Here is an 18,525-nt window from a genome sequence, read left to right as displayed (position 1 = left end):
TATCGCTCCTGCGTGAAAAGTCGTCTCCCATCACCACTGGATGGCGACTATTCCATTGTTTGTACACGCGGCACCGGTGATCACGTTTTTTTTTTCACGTCGTCTGTCGAGTAAATAGCGACGGTATAATGTAGTACATAATGGACTCACGACAGATGTTTGCGTTTATTGATGCGCGCTTCCGACATCATTCACTACGTCTAAAAAAAAACGGGACTTTTACACGACGACATCAATTGTAGTTTAGTATATCACATGTTGTACTCCCACATTCGGAGTAAATTTAACAAAATGTCGTTGAGCCATTTGCGTAGAGATATGTCCGGTATTGCTTTTGTTATTGTTGCCATATTCATACCTGCAATCCCCGCAAAAAGACGTAGTTTAATTTCACTTCTAAATTACGAAATATTCGCCCTTTCTAATTTTACAATAGCCTTTCGTATCAAACTCAAATCAATCAGATAATCGCGTTATAAATGGGCGAAAGTATTTTCTATCGGTTCTTATTGGCTTAAATCTGGTTCCGCAACTTGATTAACCAGATTATTTTTTTCCTTCCTTTTTTCCTAGATTTTCGCTTGCCAAACAGCCGGGCAGTTGAATGTGCCAAGGACAACACGGGAGAAAGGGAGTTGGAGAGAGCTGTCGATGACCCAGAAATGTCACGCCTAGTGTTACTTGATTTGCTTTTCTTCAGTTTACTACAACATTTCACGACAAGTGTTGTCCTTGTAGTCGATCCTTTAACAATTAACCTCTCAATCATCCAATTATGTTGGAGTAAATTTGCCATATTTTTTCTAGGCTTCTACTGCTGGAGGCTGGTGCGAAAATGCTAAAACTAAAAAATGTTGATGAAAAGTGTGACTTACTCAAAACGGCTCGCGGCTGCATTTGACGATAAAAATGATTAAATAAGGCTGGTGATCCCAAAAGGCGAATGCTCGAAGGAATTGTTTCAGGCAACGAACTTATAGCCAATCGTGGTTCCAACCAATTGATTAACGTCCGGTTACCACTGATTAACTGTAACGTAAAATTCCTTTATTTTATGAGACGTGAATACATAATTTGCCTGCTTACTTGTAATTTTCCTACATGGACTGGCGTTGGATGGCTAAGTAGCAATTTTTCCCAATCGGATTTAGTTGCATTCGCCGGATTGAATTGTCCAGCTCGCAGCTGGGCCATTTTTCCGGCTAATAAAGGCAGCGACGAAGCGTTGTAGACAATCACCTGGAACAAAGCATCTCCAACCGAGTAGTCGGTAATAATGTGCGTTCCAAATTGCAGGAAAAATTCGACTGCCGAACGCCACTGTTTGCTACCAGCGTGTGTTCCACTGTCCACTTTTCCGCTAATGTCTGGTACACTAGGAGAGGGTAACTTGGCCATCAAATCGGGTTCTAGTAGCATGGAACCATTAATTGATCCTACAATAGAACGCTTCTCAATTCGGACCTAATTAATAAAAAAAATAAATCAATGATCAAGGAAGAAAAATGGTATAGAAAAATATGGATAAACATACCAAGAGGAAGACACTATCATCAGTCAAATAAATAGGTGGAACGCCGTAAATTCTAGGAATGACGTGTTTTTTCCAGGCTGCGGAAATGCGGTTACAATAATTATTGCAAGTAACTAAAATATTGTTAAAACGGTATAAATTACCAGCAGCAAATGCCCACCAGGGTTTTGACAATCCGTCAACGGTGAAACCAGACAGAAATCGAATCATTAATTCTTCGGTAGTACGACATAGGTGAAGTCGAACGGAGCGATCCATCACCTCCATCAGCTGTTGGTGCCCTCTTGAAACGATGCCAATATAACAATTTCAGAGTTGAATGAATAATGCTCGTCTATTAAAACAACAAGTCTGGGACATCCAAGGGATTCTTCGTTGCAATCAAGTATAGACGAATTCAGAAATAAATTTTGACCTGGCATTATTCATGTGAGGACGGCTGTTCTCCGGGGTGTAGAGCTTTTGATCCAAAACCGGATGTGTCGTCATCTGGAACAACGGGAGCGAAAAAGGCTGCGTTGGGGTGCCGTTTGCATTGGCGATTGCCCGGCTGCTTGGAGCTGATACGAGGATCAACGGTGCCACATTGATATTGAATGCTAATAAACCGTAGCTTTGAAAAAGATTGAAAGCTTCTCCAACTGGGAGAATAGCATCCGTATCGTGGCCGTTCAAAATTGAATTATTGGCGGATGAAGAAACTTGCTGTAAACTGCGAAGGACGATTGCCTTGCGTTGTGAATTTCGCTGCTGAGGAAGGCAATCGACCACCGTAAGAAATGCCACAAAACAGCACATCACATTCACTAGGATAATTCCAATAAGGTGGTTACGTTTCGTCATTTTTTGGCAACTATTGGCATGGCCGACCCGTCGGCGAGCCCGGTCGGAAATCAACTGACGCCTGGACATGCACGTCCACTCGTTGATGTCGAGAGCAATTGAGAAATTCCACTATACATCTAAAAAGCACATGTGGGTGCTGTAATTTCTTCATTTTCTTTAAGTACTTTTTGATGACCGTGGGCGTATGACTCACGAGGGTTGGTGAAAAACTTAACAATCTGATCGGAGGGCGCAACAGACGGTGACCGCCAAACGGGATCTCTGAAAAACACAAAATATATGCAAGTTTTCTCGCGGTCACCAGTTGAAAACAAATGGAAAAAATGAAACTGTACTTGTAGTTGATGGAAATTTTCTTGTCGTCTGCAATGAGATTAACTTTCACTTTCTTCATTACGTGTATGTTAGAATCCGATTGAAAATATGTATTGGATTGTGTTGAATAAAAGTGACTGACGTGACACAGTCTAAATCGGGCTGAATAAGAAAAAGGGTGGCGTAACTTTCCCTTTTCCTCGCGGATTCAAGTTGCCATTCGACATTGACCTGTACCGTTGTGTACAGGTGAATGGGCGCAATCATATTTCTTCAGCTTCGTAAATAAATATAAAATAAAGATTTCAACGAGGACGACCTCGTTGGCGAATAAATAGGTTTACACCTCTCAATTTTTACCTTCGTGTGAGAATATGTCTTCGATGAAGGTTGTGGAGTTCCCCTCCATCGTGCTCATTTTTCGAAGGTTTTTTCGATCGGTTTGATGCTGTTACATACTTAACAAGATAATGGGCTAATAATGTCTGATATCCTACACGCTTTACCTTGATTTTTAAGCAATAAGATGGCTTTGACATTGGGAACAATACAATTAAATTAAACCAGCCACAATTCGGTAACTTTCATAGTTTCCAGAAATCTGTTGTCTGCTAATCAGCTGGATTTTAAAAAATTAGATCGACTGCTTCATTGCTTGGCATTAGCACCCACGAAACAGACGACACCGTCATCAACACACACGTGTACGGTGTAACGTCTAACGTGTTTCTTCGACTGTGCATCACATTTCTATTTTGCATTATAACTTTCCAAAGTTATCGTGAATAAAATGGAAAAAGAGGAAGATGTTGAACAAGCCAGCTTAAACTTTATTCCGTGCCTGGCTTGGATTCGCCGTGGCGTTGCCAAATTGAATCCGGAAAAGGTTGGTAAAAGTTCATGCGCATCTGTCATTACAAACTAGAGCTTCACCGTATTGCATAATATTAGGTTGAACTCACAAAAGAAGAACTCGAGGCTCTAATTGGTAAAACAAAAGGAGAGTTGGCAGAGCTAGATGAAGAAGACAAAGAAGAGAACGAGGAAGATAAAGAAGAGATGGATGAGGGTGAAGCTGGTGACAATGATAATACAGACAAAATAGATGAAAAAGTGGACAGCAATATGGATGAAGATGCTAAAATAGCAGCAGAATATGGATTGGATGACTATGATGATGGTAGGCTAATATATCTATGTGACATTGATGCAAAGTACCAATAGTTTTTTCTTGTTGTAGATGATGACAATGTTCTCATGGGAATTGAGAATTTAGCTGTATTCTCTGATGAGACTCAAGACCCTTATGTCACAAAGCCAGATGATGAAGACAGTGAAGAAGAGGATGACTTTAACCTATTACCTACAGACAATCTCATCGCCGTCGGGCACGTCGAAGGAGACGCTGCCATTCTTGAAATCTATGGTATAGTGGCAACTTCATAATTGTATCGACATCTTATATAACTCGTTATTTGTATCAACAGTATATAATGCTGAAGAAGCCCATCTTTATGTACACCACGAGACATTCCTGCCCGCTCTTCCCTTGTGCATGGAATGGCTAGACTTTAATCCTAGCGAAACAAAACCAGGTAATATTTATTTCTACTGCCTTAATTAAATAAACTATTAACTCAATTTCATACCAGGCAACTACTTGGCTGTTGGTAGCATGTCTCCCATCATTGAAGTTTGGGACGTGGATATCGTCGGCAGTCTAGAACCTGAATTTCGATTAGGCAAAAAGAAGAGCCGCAAGAAGAACATTGCAGGTGTTGGACACAAGGATGCCGTCCTCAGCCTCTCCTGGAATAATCGCGTCAGGTATCAGCTGAAATGTCGGAAGCATTGTGGTTTCAAGTAACTTGACAAACCTAAAAAAATCTCTAGAAATTTATTAGCGAGCGGATCTGCAGATCATACAACAATGTTGTGGGACATGAATAACCAGGTGGTAGCCTCTACACTTCCTCATCCGGAGAAGGTGCAGAGCTTGCAGTTCCACCCTTTTGAAATTCAAACACTATTGACGGGCTGTTGTGATCAAAAAGTTCGTGTTTACGACTGCAGAAGCGAAAGCTTCAAGAGCTGGAAAGTTGAAGGTGAAGTTGAACGAGTACTTTGGGATCATTTCAACCCGTACTGCTTCCTGGCCAGCACCGAAGCGGGTCATGTCTACTACATGGACGCCCGTAACGACGAGAAACCTCTGTGGCAGTTGAATGCTCACACGAAAGCGTGCACGGGGCTGTCTCTCAGTTCGCAATGCCCGGGATGCCTCGTCACCGCATCGCAAGACAAAATGTTCAAAATCTGGGACATTCAATCCGGCAAGCCGACCTTCATCGGAGAGCACGATTTCAAAATAGGCGGAATCTACGTGGCCAACGCCTGTCCAGATGCTCCTTTCGCCTTCTGCATGGGTGGCGACAACCGTAGCGACAACTTCAAAGTCTGGGATATTCGACAAAGCTCCGCCGGTTCGACCCCTTTTCTCGTATCAAATTGCGTTCAAGGTTTTTTAAAACGTTTTATTATTTTGTTTTATACAGTATTGGACAGATTTGAAAGAAGGCAACTCGTTCAACCGTTAATCCAAACATGCCCGTCTGAACCAGCAGCAACAACCAACCAATCATAATTTCAATTCTTTGTTTTTTTTTTTTAAGTACATTGATAAACTACTGGATAGGGACGGAAATGAAAAACAAGTAAATTTCTCTTTTCTGCTGACAGTGAAGTAGTTTTCCTCTGTATCATTTCTTTTTCGACAGACAGACGCTAGTCTTACATGTTGGTATTGGCTAGCGGTAGCATTTGGTCAGATTACGGTTTCTCTCCATAATCAATATTTTTATTAAACGAGTTATGACCCAAATTGTCGGGTCAAATCAGCGTTAACGTACCAGCCTAGGCGAAAAACATAAATCAAAGTTCTAGGATGGGAATAAATAAGAAATGAGCGAATACGAAAGGTTAGGCTAGTGCAGTTTGCAGTGCTTCTGTCTGCACATTTATGTGAGATTCGTTATGAAAGAAAGATGACGAGCGATGATTGTAGCCACTCGAGGTCGACACGTGCCTTGTGAATTTTGTCGTGCAAAGACGAACAAATTTGGGCGGAAAAAAAGTGCCGGTGGCCAAAATTCACAGAGCACATCCGCACGATTCGACAATCATGTTGGGTAAAGTGCGCTGTTTTATAACACCATTTTCCTCTGAATACCAAATAGTGAGCGTACTGAGGCGAGTTGGAGCACAGCAAGGTGCTAGATGAGCCCGTGCTTCGCTAGGGACCCGTTCCCGTGCAGCTAATTTCTACAGAGCACCAAACAATTAAGTTTAGGTACTAGGTGCATTACAAAATGGTAGGTCTTTCACATACCTGTAGGAGCGATGCATGTGTAGTAGCGCTGCTAGCTGGCGCTGTAAAAGAGCGACAAGATCCGCGACAGTAGAACGCGTGAAAACCGGACGGCGCGACGATCCAGTCGTCCCAGCCGACATCCTTGAAGGACACGAAGAGAGATTCTCGACAGCACTGGGTCACGGTTGCACCGCATCTGGGTGTCGTGTTCCGCTTTTGGCGGGAGTTCCGTGAACTGACCTCGGCCGATCTCTAAGAACATTTGTTTCAATAAATTAGATATTGACCAGACTACAACAAATTCCTTGTCTAACGTTAGCCAAGGACTTACCCTTTGTGACGGATCGACTTGAATGATTAAGTAAGGTTGAGGTTGCTGAGGGTGATCCAAATGTAGTCTTGTATCAAATGGTAAGCTGAGGAATTTGTGCCTCTGATGGCGACCAATTTGTCTGTCTACCGCCATCGTAACATCTGTCGATTCCCATTCAACTACATTTCAATAATATTAGAGTTGTTTTTTATATAATCATTAATAAATAGATAAACTTCAGTCATATTACCTGATTCAGCGTTAGTTGCGTTGTCTGAGTTCTGCTGTGCTGTCCACAAAACGGCTGAATGAAGTGCTGCTTCATGCATTTCGTCAGTGATGGGGAACTTTAATGTAATTGTTTCCAGTTCCTTGATTAGTGGCGGTGGATCATTGTGATGATGACGGCTGTCTTTATTGCGACGAAATGTCTTGCTCGGGAACAAAATGATTTGCCTGATTGGTTCAACTTCCTGCGCTACTTCGTATGAACTAGACATGCTGTCAGGTAAAACGATGGTCGGCGGCAAACTGTGCAAATGAAGAGCAGCTTCTTTCGTCTTGACCTTAGGTGGTCGATCATCCATTTCTAATCGATCAAGGATCTGCTGTTTAGTTGATTCGATTCGCCATCGTTTAATTTCATCATCTTTCATAACGGAAACGGCTCGCTCCCGAGTACAGGTGGGACATTCTTGATCGTTCCGTTCCAACGACCAGGATTCACCTTGGCCCACCTGGTCTGTTTGCATGGATGCTGCAAATGACAATACATAAATAACTAACAAAATTCAATGAAATCTAAATTTACACTTACTGGGGAAGTAACCGATGAAAAGCAATGTCCAAATGACTAATAAAGCTGGTTGTCGCCTTCCGTGATAATTAAGTGTCCTGAAAGGATTACTGCACTGGAAGAGCCGGCCGACAGATGGGAAAGGACGGAACATCTCTTTCTCGTACCCAAACGTAGTAATATTCATCAGTTCCTTTCTCCTTGACCAGTACTCCATTTTTGCCCAGTGTTTCCTTTTTTCTTTTCCAATATTAATCTAATCACTTGTTGTCACACTTTGAATTTCGCTTTTCCCGTATCTTCCTATTCTCTTTTTCTTAATTCCCCATCAAATGGGTTGGAGAAGGACAACAACACGTTAAGCGCACGGCACTGATCCGTCCGGAGCACGAGTCTGTTGGCTAATGCTAGAACTCGAACCGTCTAGCGTTCTAATCACTCTTTTAGACACAGTCACAAGACTGTGTGGTCCGTTGGCAGAGGAAGTTGAGAGGGAAAAGAAGAAAAATAGGGCTAATGGCTCCTCCCCTATCTCTTCTTCCTTGTGTGTGCGTCGTCTTGTAGGAAATTTCCCACCTCCCCACACACAGAGAGCCCCCCTCTTTTTCTTCTCCATATGGTGTGTCTGTGCAGGGCATCATTGACGGCGTTTTGTTGCATTAATTATGTTCCTTTAAACTGCAATTTAGGCTCAAAAAACATAAAAATATATGGTGATGTCACATATCCAAGGTCTTGTTTGGGTTAACCTGATTTCCAAAGAACTTCAAGGTTGAAATAAACAGCAATGAAAAGCTGACCTACGCTGACCGTCGTGTCGAATTTGGGCGCCCGGGAAGGAAAACCGATTGGTAACTAGACGCAGTAAAATGTTTCAAAATATTATTAGATTATTTTTCTTAATGATTTATTAATCTAAATAATGAGCTACTTAAATTCTGGCGCGTGGTGCAGAAAAAAAGAGTTTCATGAATGAAGAAGGATGTCTTTTGGCGGCATTTCGTCAGAAGGGTAGGCGGTAACCAGAGCTCAGAGCCAATCATCTTGCTCCTTTCGATGGCGTGATGGACGCGCCACTAACAGACACAACACATGGTTTAACAAACTTTAAAGGCAACGCGGGAATCTTTATTTTTTTTCTTTGGCCTCTCAGACCTTCCTTTTCCGTCGCATCGTTTGCTACGGAGCTCCACCGCATGTATGACTTAACTGCGTCTGCAACTCTTCTGCTCGGGTTCGTAGGGTGCGACGGCGTTGCAAATTGGTGCAATTAACAAGTTCGCAAATTAGAAATTGATATTACATAAATGCAACGTTTCATATTAGCCGATAAATCGATTAATTACAGACGTCATATTTTCCACTCACCTTGATTAATGCAAATTGTGGAAATAATTTGATGTGTGAACCAAAAAACATCTTGAAAGATAAATTTACAAAGGAAAAAAAAGAGGCTCGATTACAAAAACAACCTAGACGTTTCCTGACCGGAAGACATCTTGTCAGTCTGGATGAAATTTGAAGGCACTCGTTCTCATTTGTGAACCGCATAAAATCGCCAACGCAGCTATTGAGCTACGATATCACTGACCAGATATACACTCAACGGCATCCTTTTCATACGTAAACGGGATTTTGTGTCTACGAAATGACGACCAGCTGCAATCAGAACACACGACACGATAACACAATGTGATGGCGCGAGCACTATCCCAATGGGTTCGTCTGCCAATCTTCGCATTGTGTTTTATTTCCCGCTTTCAGCAACTGAACCCTCAAGTGTCAATTTCAACCACGTCTGGTATCAGGAAATGTTGTCCTTGGACAGTTGGCGAAATAAAATTTGATTGAAATGAATATTAGCTTCAATGAATTGCTGAATATAGTAAAAATCTGTGTGTGTATTGGAAATAGACAAACGGTTATCAAGCCGTAAGGTTTGTGTGATACCTCCAGCAGACTGCAGATAAGATTCGCCGAATATGATATGAAGGATGTAACCTCAAGGCCAACAATTTATAAGTCAATAAAGTAATGATAAGGCGGAAAGCTTTTTTTTCAATTAGAAAATACCATAGGAATACGACGTAGACAAGAAAATGTGGTAATCTAAGAAAAAATGAACAAGGCAAGAGCAATATGAGGATTTCTTTTGCTGTTCCCGTTTTTTTATGGTGCTGTCCCGTCGTCACGTTGACTGGTATCACAGCGCGTCAAGGGGGTCGTCAATTGGAAGATACACATAAAATATGGAAAGGCTACTAATAACCCCAAGGATTATAAAAAAATATAAGATAACGATTTTTTCTTTCAAGATGAATCTCGTTTTTTGAGAGGATAAACAGCGCAGCGCGAGCCTGAGGATTTGGAGATGTTCTCGATTCTTCTGTTGTTCACGCAAAATTCAAAACATCATCAAAGCTTGTTTGCCTCCAGATGCAGCAACTGTCAAGACTAAAAAAGCGTCGCGTAGTAACAAAAAAAAGACATAAACAAAAATGATAAAGACGATATCTGTCGAACGGAAATCCTTAAAAACTGATGAAATGACCTTAAACATGATGAGCGAACAATTAAAGACAAAAAAAGGGGGGAGAGGAATAAACCATCGAACGGCAGTTGTAAGCATTTTAAGCCATCAGTTCCACAGCGAGAAACATATAACAAAAGATACGCTGAGCATTTCTGTGCGTCCGTTTTACAGCCTCTCCTACACATTCTACCTGAATTCCAATAAAAATATGTTTTGGGTTTCCTTTTTTTTTTCATTTCAAGGGTCAGTTCTGGAAAGAGAATATTGGTCATTTTAATAACTAGGAATCATAGTATTTTAGTAAGCCTTCTTCAATGTAAGGCCTTAAAATGTGGAATCTAAATCTTCTAGATTTTTGGATAGACGATTGGTGTTGTTCCGCCTGCGCTGAGACCGCCGGACGGCGTCAGCACGGCGGTAAGGTTCTGATTTGAGACCAAGGAGGATATCTTCCAATGCGCCATGGTAAACTTCATCGGCAGGAAGTAGTTTCTTTTCCTGAATTTGATTCGATCTCGACCGCAGTTCGCTAATGACTGCTTCCTGTTGACGTCGTGGATTGTTCGCGCCACTTCTTGGTGCGGTGGCTTCTGAAGAGACACTAGCAGCTTGTTGCAGACGTCTCCTCTGTTCGTTTTCTTGCTCAGCTTGCTGTAAACAAAAAAAAAATTGGGTAAACATCTTCATTTCATAACAACTCGGTATTAAAAGAAATGAAAATTAGACCTTGTAAGTTTTGATGAAGCGGGCAAATAGGCCAAAAAAAGCATTGGCGTCAGTCTGTCGCTCTCCGAAATACTCTACGCATTCGTTGAACGCGTCCTGTGCAGCTTTGGAATCGGCACGTAGTCTTCGAAGCTTTTCCTCGGCGTTAGTTAAGAAATCTTTGAGAATCATGTTTTGTTTTTCGTCCTTCAAATCTTTCCTTAATTCGTATTCTTTTTTCGTTATCTCCATGCCTTTTTGGAGTTCTTGAATGTCGGTGAGGACGTTTTCAAGCGATACTGCGACGGGGGAAAAAACAAAGAAACAAAACAAAATGTTAAAATATTTAGCGTGTCACCAAACACGCAGGTTCGTGTTCTAACCGGTTGCAGCTTTTTCAACGAATCTCAGTTCGGCATCAAAGTGGAGTGCTTCTGGAAATTTCTTGTGTATCGTTTCGATGATGTAATGAAGCAAACACAGTTTTCGATCACCCGATTTGGCATCGACCAAGGAATCAAGAGACTGGAGCTTGAAGCCATAAGCTGGACCACGTTTTCCGCTGTTTAGATAGTTACCAAACGCCAAAACGATTTCCAAAAAGGAGCGTAGCTTTTTGGATGTCATTAGTGAACGGGATGCCGACAAAATAGCTTGAACTTGCTGCAAAATACAAGTGATTAATCATAAAGAATTTAGCCACAATGTGAACAAATCGCCCTTTAACCCAAACATAACTTTAGCACTTACCGGCGTGATTAAGTAAACGTTGTCAAAGAAATTGCCCATATAACACATGACCTGCAGTTTCGTTGCTAGACGTTCCGTGTGACTAAGCCGGTAAATAAACCGGTCTTCCTCCGTTAACAAATCGATGTTTTTCTTTGATATAGCGTAATCACGATAGGCTTTTGCCTAAATTTCATAACACCATTTGTTTTTAATGACTGTAAGGTTATCGCAACAAATATTTTTTATTTTAAAACCGGCTGACCTCAGTTTCCGTGGGCAACATTCGTTGTAAAATTTCAACGTTCTCCAAAGAGAAGGTTTTCAGATCTAGAGCGTTGACCGCTCGAATGACATCTTCCAATTGCATCTCCAGCTTACGGCGGCAAATGGCTATAACAAACAATACAAAGAATTAATTTTTCATTCAAAGTGATATGGCAACATTTGAGGAAATGTCTAACAAACGTACCAATATTTCTTAGTCGATTGTGTTCTAAAAGTGTGTGTAATTCCGGTCGCTTGATTCGTTTACTTCCCTGACTGACAAGCCCTTCAATCTCGTCAGTGGAGTTCGGTATGGGCATATTCGACCCCATTTTAAATTGTTCTTCGAATTCGTTGAAATCAATAAGACTATGAAGTTTCTCATCATCCAGTTCGTTGAAAATTGTTCCTTTAACCTGCAGGTCAGGAAAATTATTAACAAAGATGATCCAGCATACTCGTATCGGAAGTTTACCTGGTTAGGCTTTAAAACAATCCAATTAAGCGTAGGAAGTTTGTGTTTGGTTTGAATCTTCCGCTTGATTGTGAAATTCCCCCCACTTGTTGACATCATGTCCGGTGCTGGTGGAGGTGGGGCCGATAGGAGAGGCGGAGGTGAGAGTGACGAAGGAGGTGAAACTGGCACTGGACTACTAACACTCCCCATCATAGGCGGGGGAGGTGGAGGGGGCGCACAGGTAGCTGACGACATGGATGGAGGTGGCGGAGGTGGAGGCGGCGGCGGGGCTGGTGCTGCCGACGATTTCGCAATGGCCGCATTTGGGATCAACGTAGCATTGCTGCCAGATCGCGGAAGTGTTTGCGTCATCGTTTCCAACTCTTGAATTCGGGACTCGAGAGCGACCTGCCGGTTTCGAGACTCTTCGTCACGCATTGACAAACTATACCTCATAGAGGAAAGTTCCGCCTCCAAGCACGATCTATTACGTCGCAAAATAGAAAGATTGAAGTACATTAAATGTTTTTCTTGAACTAAATAAAAGAATAAAACCAAATTTTACTTGATTTCTGCTAATTCATCTCTTTCTGTTTTGATTAGAAGATGTTGTTCCATTTCAGTTTGACGAGTAAGAACGTCATATTCCAAAGTGGCGATTCGTTCGTGAGCTAGAGCCAATTCGTCTTCGAGGTCGGCTACTTTCTCTAGAGCTGTTGTTTTTGTTTCACTATCCTCCATCTGTTGGACATTTAATTGTTTTTGTGGCTTAAGCATATAGGAAACTACGTTTTACGTGTGTTTAACAGCCCATGTCACTTACCAAAGCCTGAACGTCGAAAACGTTGTCGAGGTAGGCAGATATTTGTACCTAGAAGAAGACATAATGATCAGTGACAATATAATTTTGGTAATTATTATAAGTAAGGTCGACATAGCAAAACTAATAATCTTACCTGAAGCTCTTCACTTTCAGTGTTTCTCAGTTTCTCAAGATAATCATCGAGGCCTAATTGAGAAAACTCGTACTGGAGATGTACCCGAAAGTTCATATCTTCCACTGAATGAACAACAATGTTGATGAACTATGGAGTAATGATAAAGCATTTGTTGTAAAAATGATTATATGAAATCACAACTATAATTACCTGTGTGCACGCCACCATAAATTCGATGTGAAACATTTCGTAATTCATAAAGTATCCCATTAGAGTTTGAAAGCGACGTTTTTCACCGCATATGTCTTTGAAACGATCAAATGACTCGAGAATGATTTCATGACCACCTATTCAACATCACCAAAAATGGGAGAGAAAAGGCGAGAACTAAATAGATTATAGATGGCATGAGAAATTATCTTGTAACACTTACCTTTGACGAGACAAATTGCCGCTAATAACTCCAAAACTAGCGCCTTGGTGCTAAAATGTACAGTTTTATTACATAAGGTATTCTAGACAAATTTTATTGAATTGATTTGATTGAATTTACCGAAGGCTTTTGTGATTAAGGCTGAGGGCGATACAGGTAATGGCTTCGTCGTGCTTAATCACCAAATTGAAACCGTATTTGTTATTCATGATGGCTCTTAAGCACATTATGCAAACATGGATATCATCCTTGGATTCGCCCATCTAAGATTGAATCGATAATGTTTTTTAGAAAACACGACGTGACACGCCCTCTTTAAACCTCACCTTCAGTTTGGCAACATGTTTAGATGCACGTTTTAATCGCGGTGAGCTCAATTCCGTCTTTTCCAGCTTATCGACTGGTTTCTCTTGGATTGGGGTAGTGGAACTGGAACTACTACTACCATTGGAAAGCTTTTTCTTGATGGACTCTTCCCAATCGTTTTCTTCTCTAACTTTAAGCTCGTATTTCATCATGAGCAATCGGAAACTTAGATAGTCGATCAGGACGTCCAAGCCCTGGTTTTCTTCATTCAGGAATTCCCGCACCCACCTGTCAGAAAAGAACATAAAAACTATTTAACACTCTTTTGCTCGGTTGAGTACACGTAAGGAAAAGATTGCCTACTCGATGTGATTTGTTCGTAGGGAAATCTCCAGATCGCGTAGAACTTGAGTGGATGTCGAGTTGCTGACCATTCTTCTCTTTTTTGAACTACGAGACGCTTTAGGATCTAGATACGTCTTGAGTTTGCGCAAATAGTAAGGCGGTGTCTCTTTGGCATGAACTCGTTCCTGTTATCCGTGTCCATTGAAAAAAAAATACATTTAAAGTGTTCTCACTTTGTGATTTTCACGGTTAACTAGGCAGCAGAAAGTCAAGTACCCAGAACCAAATCGTGAGAAACTGAAGAGCTTTTTTTACCTGATCGCAGATCATGTCCCATTTCTTCTCGTCGTCATACTGTCGCAGTAGTTTAACTTTGTCTGGAGGCAGATCCATTGATGCCTAAAATCAGATTGTAGGTTAAGCACATTTCTATTTATAAACTACATAAAAACAAAAGAGTCAAAAATCGAGACGAATTATTTCGTGATTAGGAAGTCGCAAATTATCATATTGTTATAAAATGAATTATGAAAAATTAGTTTGCCTCCCATGGCGGGAAGTTGGGATGGTCTAGGATTAATTGATGAAAGCGTACTTTTTCAATTAGCGGATGACTGTTTTCGCCATCAACTACGTGAGCAGACGGTTTAGTTTTATGTTCAGACTTTGATGTTGGTAATAACGCTACATTTACGATGTGGCAAAAGATAATTCGAGATCAGTCTAAAGTACAATAAGCCAATTTGGGTAAGTAGACGGGGAAAAAAGTGCCCTTCCCTCTAAGTAGTTTAAGTTTTTCTCGAATCATCTCCCGCTTTGATTTCGTAAGTTCTGCTACATCGGGAAGCACTAGAGTTTCAACTAGCACACCGGATCAAGGCACTTTCTACCACATCCTTAAGTGTAAAAAATTGCGCAAACGGAACATCAGATTAACTGATAAAAATGTGGATACAAAGGACAAAAATAAGAAACAGTTTTTTTTTCGAAGTTCAAAGGGGATAATTCAATACTGAGATATGTTTGTGTAACGAATTCAGCTTTTTAAAACCACGTAGCAAGACGAGGCTTCACATAATGAGATTTTACAGAATTAAGGTTCGTGACTAATTATCCGATAGTTTTTTTTTTGTAAATGGGAAACCTAGGAAAAGATAACAAAAATCGTTAGCTCGCAGCTAATTTAGGACATTACGTGGGGCGAATCTAATATTGGCGACCCAAAAGGTATTGGTTATAAACAAACGGCACCGCCCATTCCAGAATAACAGGTTTAGTTACCATGTGACTGATATTGTGTACGTTCGCGAGTATAAAATTACATTATAAAATTTAAATCAAGAAACCCACAAAAGGTTACTGATATCATACACTGGCAATGTTAACTAAAAAAAGGTAATAGTGACATCATTAGTTACCAGCACTTGATTAAATCTCCTTTCAATTTCATTATGATCTGGTTTGGGTTGTTTTGGTAGAGAAGCTGGAGATTCGCGATTTTTATGTCGCATAGACGATCGTACCCTTTTGTGATGATGATCACTTTCTGCCATACTGCTGTCTGTATTTCCCATTTCTTATTAACAGGACAACAACGGGCTTGAAGTTGAGACAAATTTTTCTTAAACTCCTCCAGCTTGAAACTTGGGTGAGCTGCTACACCTTCTCACATCCAGACACAGGATACTGCAAGTGGGACAACACATTCCTTTCTCACAATGAATATTCCGTTGGCTTTAGCGAATTGCAATTAGTGTTGTGTATCCAACAAGTTAAGTTTCTTGAAAACCAAGAAATCACAACGTTGTGTGTAGATAATCGTTGACGAGACCAGCACTTGTAACTTGAAGGACGGCCCAATCAGACTAAGGGCTAAAATTCAGGCAGACGTATATATGATGATGTCTAGCTTCACTGACTTTGCGTTGACTAACTCGTTTGCCTTCTGTCTTTTACATAACTACGGCCGGCAACGCATTCTCACTCTCACATAAAAAATTCTGAATGGAAAAACAATGGTTGACGGCAAGTTTTTTCAAGTCCCTAACTGACCACCAGCGCCGCCTTCGGGCAGCCGTAGTAGAAGTAAAAGTTGCGGTTAGCTAATTTCAGTCCTCCCTAAGAACCTTGTCCTAAAAAAAATAAGTACTGTTCCGTAATTGTGTGGATCTCAAATTCTGTAGAAAAAACCACCAGAGGATGACAACATGGTATCCTTTCCATTTTTGCACGCCTGCGAACGATTGTTAACTTGAAAAAATTTTGAAAAAAGATTCAATAGATGTCGTTGTAAGCATGTCAAAGAACAAATGTTCTTTTTTCCATTAGCAACGATAGCTTGGCCGACTTGTCTCTATATAGTCAAACACAAAAACATTCGTTTCTCTTCTGTTATTGGTGATTTTGGTGTCGTAGCGCAACAGGAGTTTTTTTCTCAAAAGGTTTTACGTTCTTTACGTTTTGGTAGGTGCTTCTTTAGAAAAATGTCGGCAAGTTTGCTACAGATATTTTTTGGTATGTTTAGGTAGCTTAACGCATAGAATAGTCATGTGTGCCGCACGGTCGAAAGCCTTTCGAGCCATAATTCTTGGTGCTCCAGCATCGGGGAAAGGAACGATATCTTCGCGAATCGTTCGCGATTTCAAGCTGAAGCATTTGTCTAGCGGCGGTCAGATTCGTTACTAATTAATTATCTCAATAACTATTGTAAGACCAATTAAATATTTAGACTTGTTACGATCACAAATGAGTGCCAAAACAGATGTTGGGTTAATGGCAAAAGAATTTATGAACAAGGGTTCTCTTGTTCCAGATGATGTTATGTCTACTCTAATCATTAATGAGCTTGCCCTCTTGAAGCAACATAGTTGGCTGCTTGATGGTAAAGCATCTGAACATTTTTTTCCCATTAAAGTATTTTCTTCAGTTGATATTTGAATTGCAGGATTTCCACGAACCTTAAAACAGGCTGAAACACTTCATCAACAAGAACATACTGATGTTGTGATAAGTCTGGATGTACCTGAAGATGAAATTGTGCAAAGGCAAATTCATGAAGGATATTGTTGATTGTACAAATAATATTACTTTGTCTTCAACAGAGTTGCTGGTCGTTGGACCCACATATCTAGTGGAAGAGTTTACAACACAGAATTTAACCCACCTAAAGTGCCTGGTATTGATGATGTAACTGGTGAAAAATTGATCCAAAGAGATGATGACAAACCTGAAGCTGTAAGAAAAAGGTTGCAAACATATGAAGCCAATATTAAGCCCATATTGGACTACTACCATCATCATGGTGTACTACAGCTGTTTAAGGGAAGGTTTACAAACGAAATCTGGCCTAAAGTGCATGAGTATGTTAGTCTTAACTATGCATTGTTTGATTAAAATACTTACATTTCATTTAATCACATAGGTTTTTGTCAGAAAAGATCCCGCCGAAAGCTAATTGAATGATGCATACTGAATTGGCTGCCTTGTTATATTGCTCAGCACTTGGTTCAGTTTTCATATTCAAATGAGTGTTATATTAGTGGAAAGATAGTTAGAAATGTTTAATAATATTAACATTCCTGTTTAGAAATTGATCATGCTAGCAAGGTTCGCCTCGGTTTTCGTACTGCTTGTATTTAGCTAGTCCTGGAAAGGGATATTATATTCAGTTAAGCATAAAGGTGCTGTATTCATTAGATTGTCAACAAATAAGTGAAAATATGAAAGGGAAACTTTAAAAAAAAAGTCACATAAGATCAGCTAACTGATAGCAAACTGCTTCCATGTTCTCATTGATCTTATCCTGAACTGTAGCCAATTCTTTCTTCAAATAATGCACTTCACGGATAAGAATGTCGTTTTCAGCTTCTTCCTTAACACGACGCATGTCTTGCAATTCCTGTTTTGCCAATTGCAATCTAGCCATCTATATCACAATCCTCAGTTAGTTTGGAAAATTTTGCAAAAAATTCAACTACTAACCAATTCTAGTTGACGTTTCTCATAATCTTGAACTTTGGCTACATGCAAGGACAACTCAGGTTGCATTTGTCTCAATTGGCATTCAATTTTTATAATTTCTTCAGAGATTCGTTTAAAATCTTGGGTAATATCCTGAACCAGATTACGAAATTGGATAAAGTCATAATTTGGTCCAGTGCTCAAATAAATCTTATGCCCCCTGTACAAATAAACAATAATTTACATTGAAAGAACTCAATTTCAATGAATAAATACTGACTCATGGAATATCTTGTATGTGTGAACCCTTTCCTCTTGCAGTTGCTGAAATTTCCTCAGTAGGCTGTAGGCTGTGCTTCCATCCATATTGAGCAATGTAGAACAAGAGTGACAAACAGAAATGGAATGGATACCTAAGGAAAGGAAAAAATTTTGATAGTTTTAATTTTTTTCTCCTAGACGTTTAATGTTAAGACGTACCTTTACAAAAACAAAATATAGTTCTCGGTATCACGGTTGGGAGGAGGATCAACGTTATCCCCGTAACATGCTCACGACTTCTAGCTCTACTTTAAGACGGGCGACTATTTAAGGGTGACGACCGGTCCACAGAAATCATCAACGCCCCTAGGGTAAGATTGGAACAGACAAAAAAAAAAAGGGCTGGGTTACCGGGTA

The 18,525-nt window shown here is 40.4% G+C and overlaps 6 protein-coding genes across 9 annotated transcripts; 2 read left to right on the top strand and 4 right to left on the bottom strand.

The window, feature by feature from the left end:
- Positions 1-138: 138 nt before the first annotated feature.
- On the bottom strand, positions 139-2,960 carry LOC130688574 (torso-like protein). Of its 3 annotated transcripts, XM_057511559.2 has the most exons (8): positions 2,716-2,960; positions 1,950-2,641; positions 1,678-1,817; positions 1,535-1,611; positions 1,087-1,464; positions 876-1,029; positions 271-358; positions 139-194 (listed from the first exon to the last, which is right to left on the bottom strand). In XM_057511559.2, exons 2-8 carry the CDS (start codon positions 2,444-2,446, stop codon positions 188-190), a joined length of 1,341 nt encoding a protein of 446 aa, XP_057367542.1. In that variant the 5' UTR covers positions 2,447-2,641; positions 2,716-2,960; the 3' UTR covers positions 139-187. The 3 variants fall into 3 exon arrangements, with proteins under 3 accessions (XP_057367542.1, XP_057367541.1, XP_059353070.1); XM_057511558.2 differs by having other exon boundaries at positions 139-358; positions 2,716-2,959; XM_059497087.1 differs by lacking the exon at positions 2,716-2,960 and having other exon boundaries at positions 139-358; positions 1,950-2,667.
- Positions 2,961-3,366: 406 nt separating this feature from the next.
- LOC130688571 (periodic tryptophan protein 1 homolog) lies at positions 3,367-5,433 on the top strand. Its single transcript, XM_057511556.2, has 7 exons — positions 3,367-3,581; positions 3,647-3,875; positions 3,936-4,121; positions 4,183-4,290; positions 4,348-4,522; positions 4,589-5,178; positions 5,251-5,433. Exons 1-7 carry the CDS (start codon positions 3,486-3,488, stop codon positions 5,337-5,339), a joined length of 1,473 nt encoding a protein of 490 aa, XP_057367539.1. The 5' UTR covers positions 3,367-3,485; the 3' UTR covers positions 5,340-5,433.
- A 113-nt stretch (positions 5,434-5,546) lies between these two features.
- On the bottom strand, positions 5,547-8,369 carry LOC130688576 (inhibin beta B chain-like). Its single transcript, XM_057511562.2, has 5 exons — positions 7,196-8,369; positions 6,629-7,135; positions 6,397-6,557; positions 6,084-6,317; positions 5,547-6,016 (listed from the first exon to the last, which is right to left on the bottom strand). Exons 1-5 carry the CDS (start codon positions 7,389-7,391, stop codon positions 5,846-5,848), a joined length of 1,269 nt encoding a protein of 422 aa, XP_057367545.1. The 5' UTR covers positions 7,392-8,369; the 3' UTR covers positions 5,547-5,845.
- Positions 8,370-9,055: 686 nt separating this feature from the next.
- On the bottom strand, positions 9,056-15,861 carry LOC130688583 (formin-like protein). The gene is made up of 17 exons (XM_057511570.2): positions 15,306-15,861; positions 14,203-14,286; positions 13,906-14,072; positions 13,563-13,830; positions 13,357-13,499; positions 13,237-13,286; positions 13,014-13,150; positions 12,822-12,950; positions 12,689-12,736; positions 12,431-12,606; positions 11,884-12,349; positions 11,614-11,824; positions 11,407-11,534; positions 11,163-11,327; positions 10,796-11,075; positions 10,434-10,711; positions 9,056-10,358 (listed from the first exon to the last, which is right to left on the bottom strand). Exons 1-17 carry the CDS (start codon positions 15,459-15,461, stop codon positions 10,032-10,034), a joined length of 3,213 nt encoding a protein of 1,070 aa, XP_057367553.1. The 5' UTR covers positions 15,462-15,861; the 3' UTR covers positions 9,056-10,031.
- Positions 15,862-16,239: 378 nt separating this feature from the next.
- On the top strand, positions 16,240-18,070 carry LOC130688579 (GTP:AMP phosphotransferase AK3, mitochondrial-like). 2 transcript variants are annotated; one of them, XM_059496975.1, is made up of 6 exons: positions 16,240-16,354; positions 16,416-16,555; positions 16,616-16,768; positions 16,832-16,931; positions 16,989-17,246; positions 17,309-18,070. In XM_059496975.1, the coding sequence occupies exons 2-6, from the start codon at positions 16,435-16,437 to the stop codon at positions 17,343-17,345; spliced, it is 669 nt and encodes a 222-aa protein (XP_059352958.1). In that variant the 5' UTR covers positions 16,240-16,354; positions 16,416-16,434; the 3' UTR covers positions 17,346-18,070. The 2 variants fall into 2 exon arrangements, with proteins under 2 accessions (XP_059352958.1, XP_057367549.1); XM_057511566.2 differs by lacking the exon at positions 16,240-16,354 and having other exon boundaries at positions 16,397-16,555.
- On the bottom strand, positions 17,501-18,484 carry LOC130688580 (required for excision 1-B domain-containing protein-like). Its single transcript, XM_057511567.1, has 4 exons — positions 18,328-18,484; positions 18,128-18,260; positions 17,869-18,067; positions 17,501-17,812 (listed from the first exon to the last, which is right to left on the bottom strand). The coding sequence occupies exons 2-4, from the start codon at positions 18,211-18,213 to the stop codon at positions 17,633-17,635; spliced, it is 465 nt and encodes a 154-aa protein (XP_057367550.1). The 5' UTR covers positions 18,214-18,260; positions 18,328-18,484; the 3' UTR covers positions 17,501-17,632.
- Positions 18,485-18,525: the final 41 nt, after the last annotated feature.

The sequence above is a fragment of the Daphnia carinata genome, chromosome 9 (genome assembly GCF_022539665.2).
Source record: "Daphnia carinata strain CSIRO-1 chromosome 9, CSIRO_AGI_Dcar_HiC_V3, whole genome shotgun sequence".
In the NCBI taxonomy this organism is placed as follows: domain Eukaryota; kingdom Metazoa; phylum Arthropoda; class Branchiopoda; order Diplostraca; family Daphniidae; genus Daphnia; species Daphnia carinata.
Note: the sequence above shows the minus strand (reverse complement) of the source record. Positions and strands in the feature narration are given on the sequence as shown.

Excerpts from the sequence above, each read along its gene's own strand:
- LOC130688579 (XM_059496975.1), top strand. The coding sequence starts at position 16,435 with ATGTGTGCCGCACGGTCGAAAGCCTTTCGAGCCATAATTCTTGGTGCT. Across the intron at positions 16,769-16,831 it reads ACATAGTTGGCTGCTTGATG|GATTTCCACGAACCTTAAAA; the intron begins GTAAAGCATCTG and ends TTTGAATTGCAG. Across the intron at positions 16,932-16,988 it reads GAAGATGAAATTGTGCAAAG|AGTTGCTGGTCGTTGGACCC; the intron begins GCAAATTCATGA and ends TGTCTTCAACAG.
- LOC130688583 (XM_057511570.2), bottom strand. The coding sequence starts at position 15,461 with ATGGGAAATACAGACAGCAGTATGGCAGAAAGTGATCATCATCACAAA. Across the intron at positions 13,287-13,356 it reads CTTAATCACAAAAGCCTTCG|CACCAAGGCGCTAGTTTTGG; the intron begins GTAAATTCAATC and ends TGTACATTTTAG. Across the intron at positions 10,359-10,433 it reads GCTTCATCAAAACTTACAAG|CAAGCTGAGCAAGAAAACGA; the intron begins GTCTAATTTTCA and ends TTTTGTTTACAG.
- LOC130688574 (XM_057511558.2), bottom strand. The coding sequence starts at position 2,446 with ATGTCCAGGCGTCAGTTGATTTCCGACCGGGCTCGCCGACGGGTCGGC. Across the intron at positions 1,465-1,534 it reads ATGATAGTGTCTTCCTCTTG|GTCCGAATTGAGAAGCGTTC; the intron begins GTATGTTTATCC and ends TTTATTAATTAG. Across the intron at positions 359-875 it reads GCAGCCGCGAGCCGTTTTGA|GTATGAATATGGCAACAATA; the intron begins GTAAGTCACACT and ends CGGGGATTGCAG.
- LOC130688576 (XM_057511562.2), bottom strand. The coding sequence starts at position 7,391 with ATGGAGTACTGGTCAAGGAGAAAGGAACTGATGAATATTACTACGTTT. Across the intron at positions 6,318-6,396 it reads AAGTCGATCCGTCACAAAGG|AGATCGGCCGAGGTCAGTTC; the intron begins GTAAGTCCTTGG and ends AAATGTTCTTAG. Across the intron at positions 6,017-6,083 it reads CACATGCATCGCTCCTACAG|AAATTAGCTGCACGGGAACG; the intron begins GTATGTGAAAGA and ends GGTGCTCTGTAG.
- LOC130688580 (XM_057511567.1), bottom strand. The coding sequence starts at position 18,213 with ATGGATGGAAGCACAGCCTACAGCCTACTGAGGAAATTTCAGCAACTG. Across the intron at positions 18,068-18,127 it reads ACATACAAGATATTCCATGA|GGGGCATAAGATTTATTTGA; the intron begins GTCAGTATTTAT and ends TTATTTGTACAG. Across the intron at positions 17,813-17,868 it reads AGAAACGTCAACTAGAATTG|ATGGCTAGATTGCAATTGGC; the intron begins GTTAGTAGTTGA and ends ATTGTGATATAG.
- LOC130688571 (XM_057511556.2), top strand. The coding sequence starts at position 3,486 with ATGGAAAAAGAGGAAGATGTTGAACAAGCCAGCTTAAACTTTATTCCG. Across the intron at positions 3,582-3,646 it reads CCAAATTGAATCCGGAAAAG|GTTGAACTCACAAAAGAAGA; the intron begins GTTGGTAAAAGT and ends GCATAATATTAG. Across the intron at positions 4,523-4,588 it reads TCCTGGAATAATCGCGTCAG|AAATTTATTAGCGAGCGGAT; the intron begins GTATCAGCTGAA and ends AAAAATCTCTAG.